This window comes from Microtus oregoni, unplaced genomic scaffold (genome assembly GCF_018167655.1).
Source record: "Microtus oregoni isolate MIOR12 unplaced genomic scaffold, Mior012 000023F_ref0000262, whole genome shotgun sequence".
Taxonomy (NCBI): domain Eukaryota; kingdom Metazoa; phylum Chordata; class Mammalia; order Rodentia; family Cricetidae; genus Microtus; species Microtus oregoni.
Window position 1 is genome coordinate 1,681,182 of NW_024543082.1, and position 22,245 is coordinate 1,703,426.

General features: G+C 41.9%; 1 protein-coding gene across 2 annotated transcripts in view; it reads left to right on the forward strand.

The window, feature by feature from the left end:
• Positions 1-3,831: 3,831 nt before the first annotated feature.
• The window catches only part of Ubxn7 (UBX domain protein 7), a 65,401-nt gene continuing 46,987 nt past the window's right edge, over positions 3,832-22,245 (forward strand). For both annotated transcript variants that reach the window (XM_041672771.1, XM_041672773.1), the window contains exon 1: positions 3,832-3,955. In XM_041672771.1, the coding sequence (XP_041528705.1) occupies positions 3,883-3,955 (73 nt within the window). In that variant the 5' untranslated portion in view covers positions 3,832-3,882. The remainder of the gene's footprint in view (positions 3,956-22,245) is intronic.

Genomic DNA, 22,245 nt, shown 5'->3' on the forward strand with positions numbered 1-22,245 from the left:
GGAGTTTCTAGCGGTTATTTTCCTGGTATTAAAGAACCTGTTAAACTGTTACTCAGAAGGATTCTAGGTAAAAGGAGAACCGGAATAAAGGGAAGTGGAGGAGCATTTCATCGTGTTCACAGAGAAGTTTTATGAATGGAGAAGAGTCTGTTTGTTGCCTAATTAACATCAATTCCTCCTCCTCCTCTCTCTTTCTCAAGTCCCACATTCTGGTGCTTGAGAGCACCTTCCTCCACACAGCCATATGCTAGCTATACTAACCAGCTATGTTTCTCTCCCTCCCCGGCAGAGGGACAGGCTTAGGATGGGAACTGTAACTCAGTTCAAACCAATGGATTTGGAAGGAAAGTCTCCAAAGAGACTTCTAGAAAATTGTCCCTTTCTTAGTAGGTGAGATGGCGCTTTTTTCTCTGCCTGAGGTGCTGCTGTGTGGAGTCTCTGCCTTTTCAGCCAGGGACAACACTCCTGCAGACAAGGGTGTGCCTGCAGATCTAGAGAGAGGTGGAGCAGAAGTCCAGTGCACTGATACGGAACTCTCCCTCACTTTCCCTGCTGTCTGAGTTGGGTTTTCCTGCTAGGATGCATACCGCCCTAAATAGCCGAATTCCTTAACTGAATGTTTACTCGACATTTTTCTTTTTTTGAAAGTGCTGGGATCAAATCAAATCCACAAGGGTCTTGTGAATGCTTCTCTTCCACCAAGCCCTAATATTTGTTTCTGATGGTGGTAACACTGGCTTAGCTAAAAGTCTGGCCAAGGGGACTGAACCCAGGTTAGCAGGCTTGGCCACATGCCTTTATACTGAGCGATCTCCCTGGCCCTGGTAACAGAAATCTTTTTTATTTCTGGACTTTCTTTTTGCATTTGCTGTATTCCATCCCCCAATCTTTTTTAGCTTATTCCTGTCTAGGTTCAAAGCCCAATTTTCTTCTCTTTTTCCCTTCTTCTCTGCCTGCCTTCCCTATACCTTTTTTCCTTTGAGACAGAGTCTCACTATGTAGCCTTGGCTGGCCTGGAACTCACTCCGTAGACCAGGCCTGTCTACCTGCCTCTGCCAGGTTTTAAAGGGATCTTTCTCCTTATTGATTTAGACTTTTTCTCTCTTCTGAGACAGGGTTTCTCTGTGTTGGTTTGTCCTGGAACCCACTCTCTAGACCAGGCTGTCCTCAAACTCAGAGATCCCCCTGCCTCTGCATTCTGAGCACTGGGACTATAGGCAAAGCCACCACTGCGCGGCTTTGATCTGAACTTTTGGATCTATAACTTTAGGACCATCCAATTACATCGTGTACCCCCACACACACTTTTTAAAAATAATTTCTCTTTTTTTATTTTGTATGTATCTGACCTGCATGGAATACCACATGTGTGCTATGCCCAAGAAGACTGCCAGATCTCCTGGGACTGGAGTTACAGACAGTTGTGAGCTGCACTGCAGTTGCTGGGAACTAAATCTGGGTCCTCTGAAAAACAGTAAGTGCTCTTAACAGCTGAGTCGTCTTTCCATCCTTCAACTTTTTTTGGGGGGTGGGGGGCTGAGACAGGGTTTCTCTGTGTAGCTCTGGCTGTCCTGGAACTTGCTCAATAGAATAGGTTAGCCACCAACTCACAGAGATCTGCTTGCCTCTGTCTCCCAGGTGCTGAATAGAAGATAGTCTAAATGACTGAAATAATAAGTATTTAGAATCATGCAAGTTGCATACTATTATCTTTTTAAAAAAACTATTTATTTATTATGTATATAATATTTTTTCTGCGTGTATGCCTGCAGGCCAGAAGAGGGCAACAGACGTCATTACAGATGGTTGTGAGCCACCATGTGGTTGCCGGGAATTGAACTCAGGACCATTGGAAGAGCAGGCAATGCTCTTTTTTTTTTTTTTTGGTTTTTTTTTTCCGCAGGCAATGCTCTTAACCACTGAGCCATCTCTCCAGCCCTACATACTATTATCTTATATAAAAGTAAAAGATGAAAACCAAGCTAGATATCTCTCTCATCATTGCTTCTTTCTTTTTTAGTTGCAAGCATTAATGTTTTCAGGGTCATTCTCCAGTGTTTTCTTCCCCCTCCCCCCTCTCTCTTTCTCTCTCTGTATGTGTGTGCGTGTGTGTGTGCGTGTGTGTGTGTGTGTAGTTTGTTTGTTATTTCCGAGACAGGGTTTCTCTGTCACTTTGGTGCCTGTCCTGGAACTAGCTCTTGTTGACCTCGAACTCACAGAGATCTGCTTGCCTCTGCCTCCCAAGTGCTGGGATTAAAGGCGTGCACCACCACCACCCGGCTATATTTTACTTATTGTATCTACATATATACCTATTGTAGGGAAAAGGGGCCAGCCAAAGAAACCCACCCTGTCCCTGAAACCAGAGCCAGTGAAGGAAACACACCCTGGCTCCGAGACCCAAGTCAGTGAAAGAAATACTTTAGCCCTGAACCCAGAACCAAAGAAATACACCCTGTCCTTGAAACCAGTGCCAAAGAAACACACTTTGGCCCTAGAATCAGAGTCAGTGAAATAAATATACCCTGGCCCTGAAATTAGAGCCAACAGTTAAAAAGGCCAGTGAAAAGAACACAGTTTGGCTCTAAAACCAGAGCCAAATCTGCCCCTGACCAACTAAGCAGAAAATCAACCAATCCCTGTGCATGCAATCTAGCCAACCTGAGCTCTGAAATCTGACCAATTCCCACCCGGAAAATCCTCTCCCTGGATAAACTCGGCCCCTAAGAAGCCCTATATAAGCCCTGCACCTGTTCAGTAGGCTGCTGCCCTTTTCCCGCCACTCTCCTGGATTCTTTCCTCCCTATAAATCTCTTAAATGAGGTTTGGATGAAGGCCTTCTTTCGCTGGAATGGAGCAGAGGAGAGAAATGACTTCACGGGAGCCAGAGCCGAGCAGGGCTGTAACAGTGTCGCTGGGGAAACCTTCCCGACTAGCAGAGCACAGTTGTTAACAGCTTGGGAGACTATAGCCAAATTGTAACAGCTTCGCTGGGGAAGCCCTCTCCTGTCGGAGCAGAGCTGTTACATTGGGGAAACCTTTCCCTAGAAACTGCTACACTTACTGTGACCCTGACAGCCGGAATAGGCTTCCATCTGAGCTGCAGCACCTAGCATTCCTTAGCTCCTGTCAGGATCCCTTCCCACCCGAGCGGCAATGCTTACACCTATCTTTGTTAAAGAAAGGAAAGAAAAAAAAAAAAAAGAAAGAGAAAAAGACACCTCATTTTATATCTGAAGAAAATAAGACTGACTTCGAGAGGAGACATACTGAGACATTTGTTGAAGAAAAACAGAATAATCATTTATTAAATTATGGACTAGTTCATTTTTTTTACTAAGTTTTAAATTTACACTTAAAATTTAAGAAACACAGATTTATTTTATTTTATTGAGCTATACATTTTTCTTTGCTCCCTTCCTTTTTTCTCCCCTTCCCTTCAACTCTCTCCCATGGTTCCCATGCTCCCAATTTACTCAGGAGATCTTGTAAGAAACCCTCATTTTCCAAAACCAAACAAAATACCTAGTATATGTGAAGCCCTGCGTATTGCATGAAGGTTTTGGTATTTCAGTTCTGAAGTTTCTTTCAGACACTAGGCTTCACACACGGTATTTAGGTGGATACGTTCGGAGCTGGAGGAAGCCATCAAAGGTTTCAAAGGACTAGGAGCCTAGCAAGGAAGCAACGCGGGAGTCACACCACCACAGTTGTTCGCGCGGCGGCTGGCGGAGATCACGCCTGCGCGAGCCGCCCGCAAGCGGGAGGGGGCGGAGCTTTGGGCCCGCCAGGGCGCCTGCGCGCAGCACGCAACGGTGTGGGGGAGGGACGGCCGTGTGTGTGTCTGTGTTGTTGTTCCGCGGCGGCGGCGGCGGCGGTAAGATGGCTGCCCACGGGGGCTCCGCGGCGTCGTCGGCGCTGAAGGGGTTAATTCAGCAGTTCATGGCCATCACCGGTAAGGGACGCGGCTACCGGAAGGTGAAGCGTTGGGGGACCGAGAGGCTGTCGGGGCTGGCCCCCGGCTTCCCCTCACCTTCATGCCTTCCTCCCTCGGGCTTTCCCCTGAGCTCCTGTCCTCTCTCCTGAGGAACAGGCGACGACAGCGTCCGGGGTCTGCGGTTCAGGCGGGAGGCAGCTTCCCCCCCGCGCGCGGCCCGGGGTTCCTCGATTCGATCTCCGCTCAGTTCCCAGACAGGCCCCCACGCCCCCTGCCAGCTCGGAGCAGGGGATGGGCCGAGCTCTCGGTCCCCGCCATCGGGGACCTGCGGGCGGGAGGAGTAGGGGGCCGCACCCGGGCCACCGCCCTCTTCCTCCTTCATCCCCTTCTCGGGGTGCCTGCGGCCCTCGGACAAGGGGGTGCAATGGGTCCCCTCACGCCGTCCTCTCCTCCCGGCCAGGTCATCGTCCCTCCGCCCCTGCCTGCCCTTCCCCTCGCTGGGCCCCCCGGAGCCTTGGCGGTGGCCCTGGCGTGCGAGGGCCTTCTCGCTTTAACGGCAAGGCCGGTGGGTTCCGCCGCGCCTCTACACATCCCGGGGGACTTGCCGCCAGGAACTAGGGGTGCGGAGGAGTTAGGGACGGAGGGTTTAGGATAGGGATGAGGGGTACCCCTAAGCTTAATGGGGGGGGGAGGCCTAGCGTAATCCTGGGTAGCCTTTCCCACATCCTCATAATAAAATCAAAGATCGAGACGATGGCGCCCGAGCCTTTGCTGGTAAAATAGGGATGGCGGCAGAAACTTCTGGCCGAAAAATCTGTTTCTGGATGTCAGTATCCGCGAAACCTTAGGCCTAGGTTTTTCTTTCCTTTCGGACCCCGACGAAGGGCAGACGCAGGTTTTCTTAGCCCCGAGGAAAGGATCTAAGCCATTCTATGAATGCACCGTGTCTTGTTTCTCTCTGAGGGTGCTCAACTTTTTTTGCATGAGTTATTAGAGGGCGGAGCAAATGATGAAGTTCTCTGTGGAGTGATTTGAGAGAGTAGTACTCCATGTGCCCGAGTGTGATTTTGCTGTTCTAGTTTGTCATTTTGAAAAGAGGTCAGAAAGTTAGTTCCCGCTCTCACTCAGCAGGGCTAGCTTTTCTTTGGTAATAATGTGTTAGATGTGGAGTTTTTTTTTTTTTCTACTTTGTGTTCTTGAATTTGACGTGTCAGATCGGTAAAGCATGGTATTTTAACCAATACATGTTGTTTGCAGTTTTATAATTGAATCTACGTATATGTTTTGTTCTGCAACGATAATTAGATGGTTGATGCATTGTTTTTTTGTCTCGTCGCATGAAATATGTCAAAGTTAGTAAAATAAGATTTGTAATAAAATTGAGGTGAAAAGTAAGGTAAAACTGAAAATATTGTTAAGTTTTGTGGTCAGATTATTGTACTTATAATATGTGGATTTCCCAGTGTCTAACCAAACCAACATTATGGAAAGAAATAGGTCTCTGTATACAAGTTAATACTGCTGCATTGTTTGCATAGAAAAATGTAGTGAGTCTCATAGAGAAAACCAACAAGTCAAAAAACAAAGAAAAAGTGAAGATAAATTAGCAATCAAAAAATAAGGATAAAGCCGGGCGGTGGTGGCGCACGCCTTTAATCCCAGCACTTGGGAGGCAGAGGCAGGCGGATCTCTGTGAGTTCGAGACCAGCCTGGTCTACAAGAGCTAGTCAAGAGCTAGTTCCAGGACAGGCTCCAAAACCACAGAGAAACCCTGTCTCAAAAAACCAAAAAAAAAAAAAAAAAAAAAAAAAAGGATAAATGAGCCTGGTGGTGGTGGTGCTTGCCTTTAATACCAGCACTCGGGAGGCAGAGGCAGGCGGATCTCTGCGAGTTCGAGGCCAGCCTGGTCTACAAGAGCTAGTTCCGGGACAGGCACCAAAGCTACAGAGAAACCCTGTCTCGGAAAAAACAACAACAACAACAACAAAAATTTGAAATATTGATGTGCGTAGTATTTGGCTTTGTGGTTAATTTCCATTCCTATTTTCTGTATATTTCTCTTGAATTGATGTTTAACTGTATTTGAGAGCATTATGTAAGGAAATGTTACCGTGATCTAGATATTAAAGAAAAACCCTTGGAACTTTAGTAACTGTTTCAAAAGATGGTAATGAAGTTTCAGGCACCAGGCATGGTGTTCCATGTCTTTAATCTTGGCACTTGGAAACTGAGGCAGGTGGGTCTGAGTGCCAGGCCCGCCATCGTTACAGGTTGACACTTAGTGTCAAAACCAAAAAGAAAACCAATCAAACAACTAATGTGAGAACATAGGAGGAGATAGAGACTTCCCAGAAGAAAGAATTTTCTGTCTGAACTCAGAAGACATTTATGACAGGAAAAATGTGTGCAAGGGTTTGGAGATGAGAGGGTGAGCATACAGTGAGAGAAGAGACAATAGGGCTTGGGAGTTGGTGAGAGATGCACTGAGGGCAGCTGAAAGAGCCTTCCATATACGCCATTTTAGAGATTCTTGGCTTTATTGTGTGTTTGGGTTTTTTGTTTGTTGGTTTGGTTTGGTTTGGTTTTTTGAGACAGGGTTTCTCTGTACTTTGGAACTTGTCCTGAACTAGCTCTTGTAGACCAGGCTGGCCTTGAACTCACAGAAATCCACCTGCCTCTGCCTCCCAAGTGCTGGGATTAAAGGTGTATGCCACCACCGCCCAGTCGGGGTTTGGTTTTTTTTAAAGAAAGAGTTTTTTAGCTACGAAGGAGAAGAGATTCTTCAGGCACCTATTGGGTTAATTAATGCAAGAAATTCTGCAGCAAGGAAGCAGAGAAAAGTAAACTTCACAAGATAAAGAAATCTGAGAAATCAGAATGTGGTTTAAGATTTGGTTTGGACCTCAAGATGTATAACAGTACTGTTCAGGAAGGTATGAGATTGTAGAAGAGGTTTGGGAAGAGGATAGGTTCAGTTTTGGTAAGTAGGGGCTGTCATTAGGTATTTCAAATGGGGCTGTTTAGTAAGTCAGTGACTATTTGGGGATATAAAGAAGACAGATCGCCATATTGGTGGTTGATAATGATATAAATAAAACAAGAATGACTTTAATTTTTCGAGACAGGATATTTCTGTGTAGTTTTGGAACCTGTCTTGGAACTCGTGCTGCAAACCAGGCTGGCCTCAAACTCACAGAGGTCTGCTTGCCTCTGTCTCCCAAGTGCTGGTAATAAAGGCGTGGGCCACAACCCACCGACAAGAATGACTTTTAAAGGAGAGCAGAGTGTGAGGAAATGTAGGCTCTAGGGCATAAAGCTGAAGCAAAAGCACCTGGGGAAATTATAGAGTAAGTACAGAGAAGACTAAACCAGAGTTGTAGGAATAAAGTTAGCAGCATCAGATAAACACTGCAGAAAATCAGAACTCATGGGGTTGTACTGGAAATGGGTTGCATGCCTATAATCCAGCATTCTGAAGAGCTGAAGTAGGAAGATTGCTGCTAGCTTGTAGCCACTTGGGGCTCAGCACCACGCCATCCAGGATTATGTAGTGAGACTTTGGCTCAAATAGAACAAACAAACAGAGGTTGGGAGATAGCTCATTTGTGAAAACCCATGAGGAACTGAGTTTCATCCTCATAATCTAGGACCTAGGTAAAAAAGTGGGCATGCTTGTTATCTCAGGGATGGGGAGACAGACAGGCAGATCTTTTTTTGTTGTTGTTTTTTGTTTTGTTTTTTTTTGGTTTTTCGAGACAGGGTTTCTCTGTGGTTTTTGGAGCCTGTCCTAGAACTAGCTCTTGTAGACCAGGCTGGTCTCGAACTCCCAGAGATCCGCCTGCCTCTGCCTCCCGAGTGCTGGGATTAAAGGCGTGCGCCACCATCACCCGGCCAAGCCTGCACTACTATATCCAGCTAGTTCTTTTAAGTTTTTTGTTTAAGAGTGAGTGTGTGTGTGTGTGTGTGTGTGTTCATGCCCACGCATGTGGAAGTCAGAGGACAGAGGAAGTCAGGTCTCCTTCTACCATATGGGTCCTGGATCAAACTCAGGTGATCAAGGTTGGTGGCAAGTGTTTTTATCCATTGAGCCATCTTGCTGGCCTATTCCATACGTTTTTGTAAATGCATAAATTTTGTAACTGATCCATCAAGATGCAGGACAAACTGGGTATGGTGTTGTGCACTCACCTACTAGTAATGTCCTAACTACTGTCAAACCTCAAGGTAGGAGGATTGGTTGAGGGCAAGAGTTCAAAACCAGCCTACACAATAAAGTAAGATTTTTTTTTTTTTAAAAAATGGCTCAATGGATAAAAACACTTGCCACCAACCTTGATCACCTGAGTTTGATCCAAGGACCCATATGGTAGAAGGAGACCTGACTTCCTCTGTCCTCTGACTTCCACATGCGTGGGCATGAACACACACTTATTTGTGTGCATGTATGCGTGTCCGTAGAGATCAGAGATGCATATTGGATGGGTCCCTTGGAACTGGAGCTACAAATGGTTGTGAACGCCGTGTGGGTGCTGGGATTTGAACCTAGGTCCTCGGGAAGAGCAACCAGGGCTTGTAACCACTAAGCCATCTCTTCATTCCCCAAAAATAAGATTCTTAAGAAGAAAGGAAAATTGCAGAATAGTTCCTTTGCTCCCTTGTAGTTGCTTCTATACTTGTAGCCTAATTTTTTTTTAATTTTTTGTTTTCCAGAATGTCGTAAATGGAATTATGTTATTGAAGTCTTTAGAGTATGGCTTCTTAGTGCATTACATTTGAAATTCATTCACATTTTGTAATATCAGTGGTTAAGAGCACTGACTGCTCTTCCAGAGGTCCTAAGTTCAATTCCCAGCAACTACAAGGTGGCTCACAACCACTTGTAATAAGATCTGGTATCTTGTAATAAGATCTGGTATCTTCTGGCCTGCAGGGATACGTGCAGACAGAACAGTGTATACATAATAAGTAAATAAATCTTAAAAAGAAAAAAGAGGGGATATACTCGATTCCTTGAGAAAGTTTACAAATAAAGCTTCTAAAAGCACTGCAGAAGCACAATGCATATTTTGGTCTTGGTCTTGTTTATTCCTTTCCTCCTTGCTGTGCTAGAGTACCTGACAAAAGCCACTAAAAAGGAGGGTCTGTTTTGGCTAATAATCTGATGGTATAGTCTGTTGGGACTAGTACAAATTAGAGATGGATCCTCAGTACTCGCTTTTCTAATTTATTTAGTCCAGGACCCCAGCCCTGGGATGGTACTACCTACATTTAGGCTATGTTTTCCTCCTCAGTTAACTTCTCTGGAGATGCCATCAAAGATACCTAGAGGTGTGTCTGCTAGATGATTCTGAATCTAGTCAAATTAGCAATGAAGATTAACTATCACACCTGACACAAATTCCTACAGGTTTACTTAGTAGATCATATAATACATGAATAAATATAAGATGCTGCCAAATTGTTTCCCATAAGCTACCATGCCATTTTGCATTCCCTTAAGCAGTTCAAGAGAGTTCCAGTTCTCTGCATTCTTGTCAGCACTTGTTATTTGAGACTTTGTTTAAAGCCTTTTCTGTAAGTATGTAATAAGAGTAATACAGTGTGGGTTTAATTTGCATTTCCCTAGTGATTGTTGTTATAGATATTTTTACATACCATTCATAAACCTCTCATGCCCCAATTTTTGTTGGATTCAGAAGACAATGCTTTGTCAGATAGTTCTTTTAGCCATTATTTGTACACTGGGTATCTCTGGTCAGGGTAATTGCAGAACAGGGAAGAGTGGTTAGGATCTCATTCTTTAAGTTCCCATGGAGTTACCTTCTATTACTGGAGTTCTGCTCCTTGGTGCAGTGAAGGATTAACTTTTTCTTTTCCCTATACTTACTAAGTGCAGTTTTAGTGCATACTTTTTTTTAACAATAGCAAAAAATCCACTTTTATTTATTTACCTTTTATTAGTTCAAAACTGGGAGGGGTACAGCATTACAGATTATTTGTCCAGTGGCCTTTGCAAGAAGGTTGCTTCAGAGTTTGGTGAGAACCATGCCACTGGTTCACAGGCCTGACTTACCTTTCCCCAGGTTACTCTGGTTTTGTTTGGTTTGCCTCCAGAATTCTCAATATTGTGTTTTTGATTTATTTGCATAAGTGCATCTCTTGCTCAAGTAGAAGTCAATTTCATCTCGGGCATAAACACCTTCAGGAATAGCTATGTGAGCCTGGCAGTGGTGGCACATGCCTTTAATCCCAGCACTCGGGAGGCAGAGGCAGGCGGATCTCTGGAAGTTCGAGGCCAGCCTGGTCTACAAGAGCTAGTTCCGGGACAGGCACCAAAGCTACAGAGAAACGCTGTCTCGAAAAACCAAATATATGTATATAAATAGCTATGTGCCCTCTTTGGTTCCCAAGACTTATAGCCAACAAAAATGGCCTTAGACCACAGCCTTCTAGATATATTTTCCTTTTAGAAATCATGTTCCCAGCAGACCTCCACAGGCATAAGATGGCAGAAAGAGCTGGTATATACATTTAAAAAAATGTTTTAACCAGTATCGTGATGTTATCTATAATCTAGAACTTGGGAGTCTAGCTAGCCTGGACTACATAATGAGATCTTGTCTTAAAACAAAACAATGAACAAAAGCTTTGTACCGAAGTTGAAATGCTTCAGGATTGAACACTGGTGAGGTTAAGGTTTAAATTGTTAAAATTCAGTTTCTCACAGCTATCACCCACTTTCATTTTCACTGATTGTCTGTCTGTCTTTTTTTTTTTTTTTAAACTTTTGCTGGGGTGAACTTGGAACCAAAAAATAACCTCTCTAGGCTGGTGATGGTTTCTCTGTTCAGCCCTGTCTGTCCTGGAACTCACTCTATAGACCAGGCTGGCCTTGAACTCACAGAGATCTACCTGCCTCTATCTCCAGAGTGCTGGGAGCTGGGACTAAAGCGCCGTGGTTTTGTTTTTGTTTTTAAGACAAGGTTTCACTGTTATAGCCCAGGCTCACCTCAAATTCTGTCTTCTTTCCTTTGCATCCTGAAAGCTGGGATTATAGATGTGAGCAACCATGTCCCATAGTTTTCTTCAATATTGATAGATTGTTACACTTTGGTTCCTCAGTGGTAGTTAAGTCCTTTATTAGCACTAAAAGTAACACAGCAAATTGTCATAAGAACTATTCATTTGGAATAATCCTTGATTCTACCAGCTGTCGTAGAGACATGAACTAGACTACATGATAGATTTGGAGATGTTTCCTCATAGATGGAGAAAAGATGTAAACTCAGAGACAAGGAAAGCAAGGTTAAGTCATGCCCTGTTTTGTTATTAGCAACCTTAAACATTGGAAGGATTAGGGGATAAATAAGAAAAAGGTATATGTGGTGGCAAGCTTTAGGATATAATTTGTACCCTAGATTATAGACTCCTGAGTGAGATTAGGCTATTTTGCTGCTATTTATAATACTAGGATCTCAATAAGTTTATTGATGTTTTAAATCTTCATGTTTATTTTATTAGTCTCATTGGAAAGCATGATTTTTGTTGTAAATAATAAGAGTGAATTTTTACAGCTGATTCACCAAAAGTTATTATTAGGTCTTGAAACTGAAGACTTCACTAAGTTTGTTTCAGTACCCTTATATCACATAGCTCCTCATCATTCCCTCCATTCTTTCCATCCACTCCATCCCCTTTCAGTTAATCCTTCCTCCTTCCTACTTTCTTATTTGAGGAGGAGCCTTCTATTGGGGTTTGATGTATGAATTTCTAGTGGCGCTGAACTGTTGAATCTATTACAAAAGACTTAACTAACTGCTTTCCTTTGGTTAACAAACTACTACAAATATTTCAGTAGTATAAATTGGTTAAACATACCTTTATTTTTATAGTTCTTTTTTGTTTGTTTTTTATTTTCTAGACGGTTTCTCTTTGTAGCCTTCACTGTCCTGGAACTCATTATGTAGACCATGCTAACCTTGAACTCACGGAGATCTACCTGCCTCTGCCTCTTGAGTGCTGGGATTAAAAGCAGGTGCCACCACTTGCCCATTTCAGTGGTTCATTTCTGTTATTGATAAGTTGTATACCATTTATGATTATTCTTTTGCCTGGCTTTATTTTTATAATTCTTGAGGCTAAAAGCCTGAAATGGAGGTGTGTGTAGGTTTTGGGGGCATTTTTTTCAGTCTATCATAACAGCCCAGCGTCTTTCCATGGATGATAGTATACTGCCTCTTACTTATGACTACTACAAAAATGGACTTCTGTTATATATGAGAAGGGGGCTGCGTTCCGGTACCTGGCTTACTTATGCCCAAAATAACCACACGGAGATCTGTATTAATTAAATTGCTGCCTAGCCCATTAGCTCTAGCCTCTTATTGGCTAGCTCTAACATTTTGATTCAACTCATTTCTAATAATCTGTATGTCACCACGTGACTGGTTTACCGGGAAAGAGTCAGCATGTCTGACCTGGCAGCTTCATGGTGGGCAGCTCTCTGACTCTGCCTCCTTTCTCCCAGCATTCTGTTCTGTCTACTCCGCCTATCTAAGCTGCTGTCCTATCAGAAGGCCAAGGCAGTCTCTTTATTTAACCAATGAAAGCAACACATAGAACGAAGACCCTCCTACACCAGACTTCTGTTAACTAAAAACTTGGAGTATTTCTAGATGTTTGTTGGATATGGTGGCTCTTACCTGTGATCCTAGTGTTCCCCCAGCAACTGGGACCCTTAATTATCTTTCAGAGGTCTTCTGTTTCTAAAAGGACATACTAACAAAGAAGGACTGATGTGTACTAGAAGGGATGGCTATGATGGTTTTTTTTAAAAGTAAAGTGCCTTCTTCCTCCTCCTCTTCCTCTTCTCTACTCTTGTTTTGAAATGGGGTTTCACCTTGTAGCCCATGCTGCCTGCAGTCTTCCTGCCTCAGCCTCCCAAGGGGCTGTATTACAAGTGTGCATCTGGCGGGGCAGTGGTGGCGCACGCCTTTAATCCCAGCACTTGGGAGGCAGAGGTAGTTGGATCTCTGAGTTTGAGGCCAGCCTGGTCTACAAGAGCTAGTTCCAGGACAGGCTCCAAAGCTACAGAGAAACCCTGTCACAAACAAACAAACAAGCAAACAAAAAAGTGTGCATCATACCTCCTCCTCACTTTTTAATAGTTTAACCAACTCAATGCACACTACCTTTTTCAGTCTTGGTTTTGTTTTGTTTTTTGAGACCTCCCCACATTGTCCTGGTTGATCTGGAATGAGCTGACTGGCCTTGAACTCAAAGAGATGGACTTGCCTTAAAGGCATGGCCACCATGCCCAGCATTCTTGTTTGTTTGTTTGTTTCTTTCTTTCTTTCTTTCTTTCTTTCTTTCTTTCTTTCTTTCTTTCTCTTTTTCGTTTTTCAGGACAGTGTTTCTCTGTATAGTCCTAGCTGTCTTGGAATGAGCTCTGTAGACCAGGCTGGCCTTGAACTCACAGGATCTGCCTCTGCTTCCGGAGTGCTGGGATTAAAGGTGTGCCCAGCTTCCTGTTATTTTCTAAATGAGTATATAACATAAGGGAAGTACACATTCATAGTATCAGATAAGAGAAAGAAAACTGAGACCCAATTTGGCCTGTATACTGTGTGACAAAATGGTTCTCCTTAAGTGGTATATATAAATATATACATTGTATACTCTGTATGTTATTCATTGGTCATTTACATATAGCTTTAGCGCCATGCAACCTGGATGTTACATTTAGTAACACCCAGCTGTTTGCTGGTTAAGAACTGAGCTGGGCTGGGGAGACAGACCTGTCTACAAAGTGGCAATGCTAGTGCTGAGGAGATAGATGGAGCAGGAGAAGCCTTTGGTTTTGCTCACCCTCCTGTCCTTTGCTGGAGGTCAAATGTAGGACTTCATACATGCCAGGCCAGTATTCTGCCACTGACCCCATGCCCTTATGTGCATTTTCTTTTCCTTTTCTTTATTTTACTTTTTATATTTATTATTTATTATATATGCAATATTCTGTCTGTGTGTATGCCTGCAGGCCAGAAGAGGGCACCAGACCTCATTATAGATGGTGGTAAGCCACCACGTAGTTGCTGGGAATTGAACTCAGGACCTTTGAAAGAGCAGGCAATGCTCTTAACCACTAAGCCATCTCTCCAGCCCTAATTATTTTACTTTTATTTGTATTAGTGTTTACCTGAATGTACTACTCTGCACTACATGCATGCTTGGTACCTACCTGTGGAGGTCAGAAGAGAGCATTAGAGCCCCTGGGACTAGAGTTAGCCATGGTTGTGAGCCACATTGTGGGTATGGGGGACTGAACCCAGGTCATCTACAAGAGCAACAAGTGCTCTTAACCAGCCATCTCTCCAGCTACTCACGTGCATTTTCTTAATCACTTAGCTCATGACATTGGTAATATTTCCATCTTATAACAGAGAACTAAATCTTAGAGAAATTAATAAGTTACCTAATCGTACAACGAGTGGATGACATGTCTAGGATTTAGAACTAAGTTTATCTGAGGATCCTTTTGCCTACATGATGAAAGGAATAAGCAGAATGTTTTCTCATTTGAATATAGAGGCTAGGCATACAGGTTTTTTTTTTTTATAGATTCTAACTTTTTTTATTGTTCTTTATTGTTTGTTTGTTTGTTTTGAGACAGGGTTTCTCTGTGTATTCATGGCTGTCCTGGAACTCGCCATGTATACCAGACTGGCCTCGAACTCATAGATTTCACCTGTCTACCTCTGCCTCCCAAGTGCTGGGATTAAATGTATCTCTACATCCGCAGGTACTTCAGTTTCTTTTTGGTTTGTTGCCAGGGCTTAGGTTTTTTACACTGGTTAAATTCCATCCCCTTTAAAAACTTTTTATCCTATTCGAGACCAGCCTGGTCTAGAGAGCTAGTTCCAGGACAGGCTCCAAAGCCACAGAGAAACCCTGTCTCGAAAAACCAAAAAAAAAAAAAAAAAAAAAAAAAAAAAAAAAAAAAAAAAATTTTATCCTAGATTTATTTTATGTGCATGAGTGTTTTGCCTGCTTGCATGCATATGTATGTGCTATACATGTGTGCCTGGTGCTTTTGGAGGTCTGAAGAAGACACCTGATCTCCTGGAACTGGAGTTCCACAGATGGTTGAGAACTTCCGTGTGGATACAGGGCCTCTGCAAATATTCCTAACCACCGAGCTATCTCTAGCTTCTGGTGACTCCTTTTAGTTTGACGTTTTTTTGTTTTTTTTTTTAAACCAGGCCCTAGGTACACAGGTACGTAAAGTAATATACATAAAACATTTATTGCTAATAAATCAGATTTATGTAGTGAGACACAAATTGTGTAAATCCAGGCTGACTTTGAATCTTACATATAACAGAGTATGTCCTTGAATTTCTGATCCTCCTGATCCAGCCTTCCAGTGCTGAGATTTGTGTCACTCTCTTAGTTATTTTCCCATTGCTATGATGAGATATCGTGACCAAAGCAACTTACTTAAAAAATAAAAAAAAGAAAATATTTATTGGGACTTGCATTTTCATAGGGTTAGTTTAGTCCATAATTATCAGGGTGCCAAGCTTGGGGGCAAGCAGGCAGGCAGACAGCTTTGGTACTAGAGCAGAAGCTAAGTTGAGCTCACGCATCTTGAGACAACTGGGAAACAGCTAACTGGGTATATTGTGGGCTTTTGAAACCTCAAAGCTCATCCCAGTGACACACCTCTTAATTCTTCTTCCCAAACATTTTTATCCAATTGGAGATCAAACATTCAAATATCTGAGCCAATAGGAGCTATTCTCATTCAAACCATCACAGTTACCATGCCCAATTTTATGTGGTGCCAGGTATCAAATTCAGGGCTTAGTGCCTGCTAGGAAAGTACTCCTATGTCCTCAGCACAAAAATTTTAATTTAATTATTTATCATTACTATTGAGATTGTGTAACCCTGACTGACCTAGAATTTACTATGTGGACCAGGCTAGTCTTGAACTCACTGCTGAGATTAAAGGTGTACAACAATTCTTTGGTATACGTATAATTTTTCTATTTAATAAATACTATAACAAATTTGCATAGCAATATGCTTACTTTTTACATATAGAACTCTTGGATGAATATTTGATACTATAGGATATAAACCATCTTCAGTGCTTTTCAGAGTTGGTCAATATTTTGATTTTTGTAATCAATGCTGACAGTGCTGCTGCACAAATATATCCTGATGGCAGAAGTGTGTATAGTGGCACTTTAGAAATTGCTGCAAGTTCTGCCAGGCAGTAGTGGACAACCAGGATTGTTACACAGAGAAACCCTGTCTCCTGGCGGGCGGGGAAAGGGGGGGAGTAAAGAAAATTGTTGGATATTTTATCATAATTTTTGGGGATAGGCAGTAGGCAGTCCAAAGTGTTAACAGTTTGCAAGAGGATTGGCTTAACAACTTTCTCGTTTTGCTTTTTTTATTTGTTTTTTTTTTTTTGAGACAGGGTATTACTGTCTAGCTCAGGCTTGCCTCAATTTATAATCCTACATCTGCCTTCCAAGTGTTGGGATTATAGGTTATACCACCATGCCTTGCTTATATTATCTCATTTTATTCACATTTATTTAGTCTTCGGAGTTCTGGAGGAGGAGCGTGGTGAGAAGATGGCAGTAAAAATTTGTAGTTTTGTCACTTGAACTTCTCTCTCTCTCTTTTCTTTTTCTTCTCTTTTTTGTTCTCTTCCTTTTTGAAGTGGAATTGCATTCTGTAATGCAGGTTAGCCTTAATCCTTCTTTAGCCTCCTGGATAACATCTGTCTTATACGCAGCTCATGAGAGACTGATTTTTCTCAAAAAGAGAATCACAAGTTATTTTGCTCTGTAAAAAGTATATCAAGGATACTGGTGAGATGACTTACTGCTAATACTGATGATCTGAGCTCAATCCCTGTGACTCACTTGGAGAGAACTGACTCCTGCAAGTTTGTGACACGCACACACCTCACACAAACCAAGATAAGTTTTAAAATGTGAAAAAAAATAGAGTTGGCATAAATAAATACAAAGTTCAAAAAAAGCATATCTGTTTTTCCTTGGGAACCCCACTCTCAGGTATTATTTCTCACTTTTTATTAATCTACATTCGCTCTTGTTTAAATCTTTTTTTTTTTTTTTTCGAGACAGGGTTTCTCTGTGGCTTTGGAGCCTGTCCTGGAACTGGCTCTGTAGACCAGGCTGGTCTCGAATTCCCAGAGATCCGCCTGCCTCTGCCTCCCGAGTGCTGGGATTAAAGGTGTGCGCCACCATCGCCCGGCTTTGTTTAAATGTCTTTAAAAAGAAGCATGACCAAGAGCAGTGTTCTTTTTTTTTTTTTTTTTTTTTTTTTTTTTGGTTTTTCGAGACAGGGTTTCTCTGTGGCTTTGGAGCCTGTCCTGGCACTAGCTCTTGTAGACCAGGCTGAGATCCGCCTGCCTCTGCCTCCCGAGTGCTGGGATTAAAGGCTTGCGCCACCACCGCCCGGCTAAGAGCAGTGTTCTTGAGACATGTCTGTAGTAGGACTCAGCTTAGAGAGTCTCAGAAAGCTTCTCAAATTTACCAGCCTGCTGTTTCCAAGGCTTTCCTGAGTAATTCTTGATCTTGTAGAAATATTTGTTTTCCAGATTATTATGAAGGATATTACAAAGGTTAGATGTATAGAGTAAGTTATGGGAGAACATGGAACTTCTACATTCCCTTTGTGGATGTACCACCCTTTAAGAACCTCACATTTGGTTGCTTTGTTTTGTTTTGTTTTGGTTTTCGAAACCGGGTTTCTCTGTAGCTTTTGGTTCCTGTCCTGGAACTGGCTCTTGTAGACCAGGCTGGCCTTGAACTCACAGAGATCCGCTTGCCTCTGCCTCCTGAGTGCCGGGATTAAAGGCATGCACTACCACCACCCGACTATCACATTTGGGTCTTGAGAAGCTCCCTGAAGTCTGTCATTTCTGGTTTTTATGGAGATTTCATTGCATATGTATGAGTGATTAGCTTTTAATATTTCTATCATTACTTAATCTGCCTTGGTTTCAGGTGATCAGTTTTCATCTTGAAAGCTGCCCTAATTGCATTCCTTAAAATGACATTTTGAGGATTCCAAGGATTTTTGAAATTGTATGCTAGGAAATAGGACCGACGACCATTGTATTTCATGTCATACCACATAAAAGATAATTTTATATTTATCTTGTTTTCTTTTCCCTCATAAAAGGTGTTTGTTTTTCAATTAAAATTAACTTCAATAAAAATTAGTTTCCTCTTTCTTCCTTTTTGGTTTTTCAAGACAGGGTTTCTTTGTGCAACCTTGGATGGCCTGGAACAACTAGCTCTGTAGACCTGACTGACCTCAAACTCACGGAGATCTGCCTGTCTCCTGATCTCCTGATTGCTGGGATTAAAGGTGTGCACCACCGCCCGGCAGAATGATGCTCCTTTAGGGTCCTGTTGTAGTAATTAAGTAAAAAATGTGAAGGACTTGAACTAATTAAAACCTTTGAGGTAGTAGTAACCGAAGTTATAGAAAAAGGCCAGGAATAGTACACACCTTTAATGATAGCACTTAGGAGCCAGGAGGCTCTCTGTGAATTTGAGGCTAACCTGTTTTACATAATGGGTTCTAAATGCATCAGGGCTACATAGTGAGACTCTGTCTTTAAAACACACACACACACACACAGGCACACACGCACAGTATGGGTGCACACATAAAAGCCAAGTGTGGTACACACCTTTAATATCAGAGACTATGACAGGGATCTCTGAATATGTGTTCAACCTGACCTACACAGTGAGTTTCAAGCTATCCAAGGCTACATAATGAGAGACTGTTTCAAAAATGTGTGTGTGTGTGGGGGTATGTGGTTAGTAGTTGGTATAGTAATTATAGCAGTAGTAGTTGTAGTAGTTGTTGTTGTAATAGTAGAGAATGAAAGCATTAGAGGTAGAGGTAATACTTCCATTTATCATCATTTGACTAATGTACAATGTTATGAATAATTCCTCTTCATAGGAAAAAATGCTGAATAAAATGTGTGATATTGGAAACTGGATTGATGGCATATCAATTAAGAACATTTTTTTTTGTTGTTCTTGTTTTTGTTTTTTGAGACAGGGTTTCTCTGTGGCTTTGGAGCCTGTCCTGGAACTAGCTCTGTAGACCAGGCTAGTCTCGAACTCACAGAGATCCGCCTGCCTCTTCCTCCCGAGTGCTAGGATTAAAGGCATGCACCACCACCGCCCGGCAATTAAGAACGTTTAACTGTACTTCCAGAATACCTGGGTTTGTTCCCAGTATCTACATGTTGACTTACTACTGTCTAACTCCAGTTTTAGAGGATGGTTAAAGCCTTCTTCTGACCATTTTGTGCACAAGGCACGCATATGGTGCATATACACATATGCAATCAAAACATTCATACATATAAAATAAAAGTTTTTAAAAAATCTTTAATGATCCATCACTGTACTGTCAAAAAACTAAAAATGAAATTACATTGGGAATGCAGATGTTAGCTAGCTTTTTGTTGCTTTTGTTTTTCAAGACAAAGTTTCTTTGTGTAGTCTTAGCTGTCTTGGAACTCACTCTGTAGACCAGGCTGGCCTCTAGCTCACAGAGATCCACCTGCCTTTGCCTTCGAGTGCTTGTATTATAAAATTGTGTACCACCAGTGTCTGGCACAGATGTTAGCTAGCTTTCCTAAAAATCTTTCATCCCGTGGAATCTGCTCAAATTTTTCGTTTGCTTGTTTTTTTTTAACTTATTTTTATAGTATAATGGAGCCCGAGAAACAAAGTCCAGTTTTTAAAGGACTCCAAAAGAACTTCTGTTCATTCAAGAAAGTTGACATTTTGCTATCAGTCTTGGCAAGGGGGTCTCACATATGGAGAAGGATGTCTAACAAGGCCTGTTGCAGTTATATTTCCCATGTGGTCTTGGAAAACTTTCTAGCCAACTGTCAGCTCTTTGGTTTTTCAAGACAGGGTTTTTCTGTAGCTTTGGAGACTGTCTTGGAATTCACTCTGTAGACCAGGCTGGCCTCGAACTCATAGAGATCCCTCAGTGATTAAAAGCTCTTGCTCTGCAGTCTTAAGGACCAGAGTTTTAATCTCACCACCATATTACAAGCTGGGCTCCCTGCAAATGCCGTGGACTCCGGCTTTAGGAAGTTGGAAGACACTACATAATGGCAATGGCCTCTGTGCTTTTAGATATGTGCAACTGCACACACATACATGCACTTAAGCAGATACACACATTCAAATAAGTGACTAAAAGAATAAAAATTACAAAGCTAGAGAGGTGGCTTAGCAGTTAAGAGCACAAACTGTTCTCGCAGAGGATTTAAGCACATACATTGACTCAAAACTACCAACTTGCAGGAATCTGACACCCTCTCTGGATTCATGTGCACATACCCACCTCCTCATACACACACATGGAAGTGTTTGCTTATTTTGTTCTATTTTTAAATAAAATTCGGGAATCAGATATTGATCAGAGATTCGGCCTGTGACCACCTCTCTCCCCTTCTCCGATTCAAAAGGACCCCACAAATCTTTCCAAGCCCCTCATTACTGCTTCCTTGTATGTATCTGTATCTTGGGTCTTCCAAAACCTCTATGGTTAATTCTGTTCAAATCACTAACTTTGTCTCTTGGTTCAAGTTTAACCTTATTGGCAGTCTCAGAGTGTCAGAGCAAACAAATATCTTTCAATATATACAATATATACACAATGAAAATTTAAAAATAACACAGAAAAATTGGATAATGAGTGAGATCCAGGAAAAAATAAGATAGTGATCCCTAGAGATTGCAGAAAGTTTATACTGTAGTATTATGTTTCATATTAATAGAGATAATTGAAATTAAAGGTTGAAGTAGGAATGTGAATTGAGGCTTTCTTTTTTTTTTCTCTCTCTCTTTTTTTTCTTTTGGTTTTTCGAGACAGGGTTTCTCTGTGGCTTTGGAGCCTGTCCTGGAACTAGCTCTGTAGACCAGGCTAGTCTCGAACTCACAGAGATCCGCCTGCCTCTGCCTCCCGAGTGCTGGGATTAAAGGCATGCGCCACCACTGCTCAGCCGAGGCTTTTTTAAAACATGATCAGATGGAGAACTTGGAAAAAATAGAACTACTTAATAAAGGATTAAATGATAAATCAGTTGATATACCTAAAGAGAAAATACGTGAACTAGAAGATAGCAGTGAAGATATCACCGAGTCAAAATGAGCTACCATGCCCCTGTAATTCCAAGACTGGGGGACTGAGGAAGGAGGAGGCCAGCCTGGGTTACAGAGCCAAACTCTATCTCAGAAGGAATAAACAATAAGATACTGCTGAGAAAGCAGCATGAAGATATAAAGAGGCAGCTTTTAAAAAATAGATGATTCGGGGTCGTGGTGACACACGCCTTTAATCTCAGCACTCAGGAGGCAGAAGCAAGCAGATTTCTGTGAGTGTGAGGCCAGTCTGGTATACAAAAGGAGTTCCAGGACAGGCAGGGCAAACACAGAAACCCTGTTTTGGGGGGAAAAAAAAAGGAATGAAAGAAAAAAGAAAAGAAATCCAGTTAATCCCAAGAAATAAATAAGATTAGCTTTAACAAGTCACAGTGGAAACGGCAGCCCAGTGACAGAAACCTTAAAAGTTCTAGAACCAACAGACTGCTATAAAAATAATTTTCATTAATCTGACAACTGATTTCCCAGCTATAGCAACAGAAAGCAGAGGACATTGGAATTCTGCCTTGTATACTGAGACAAAACATCTGTCAGCCTGAAATGGCATACTCAGTAAAATGCTTTCACAATAGACATTTTGAGACAAAAATCTTAGTGCATTTGCTACCAACAGAACAAGATTCCAAGGGATATAATTCAGATAAAGAAAACTTAACTCAAATAGAAAGCTCAAGGTGATTTGCAGTGGCCGTATAATATTTAAATCAAATACATATTATGGTTCACATTGTACTAGTATAGAATGCTTTATGTTTCAAAATTTGCTTCATTAACTGAATCTGAACATATTTCTGGACATGTGTTGCATGTAATATTTCATGTTGATTTGATTCAAGAAGTTTGTACAACTGAGTCAAAAAAGGAATTTCTAGTACATGTAAAATTATTTTTAAGAGGACTTTACCAATTTACATTTTACTCAACAGATTGTGCTGGCTTTATTTACAAATGATTGTTTGGACCAGTTTTTTTTTTTTTTTTTTTTTTGGTTTTGCTTCTCTTGGTTTGACATTAAAAATATCTTCTGGGGCCAGGCCTTGGTGACACTTG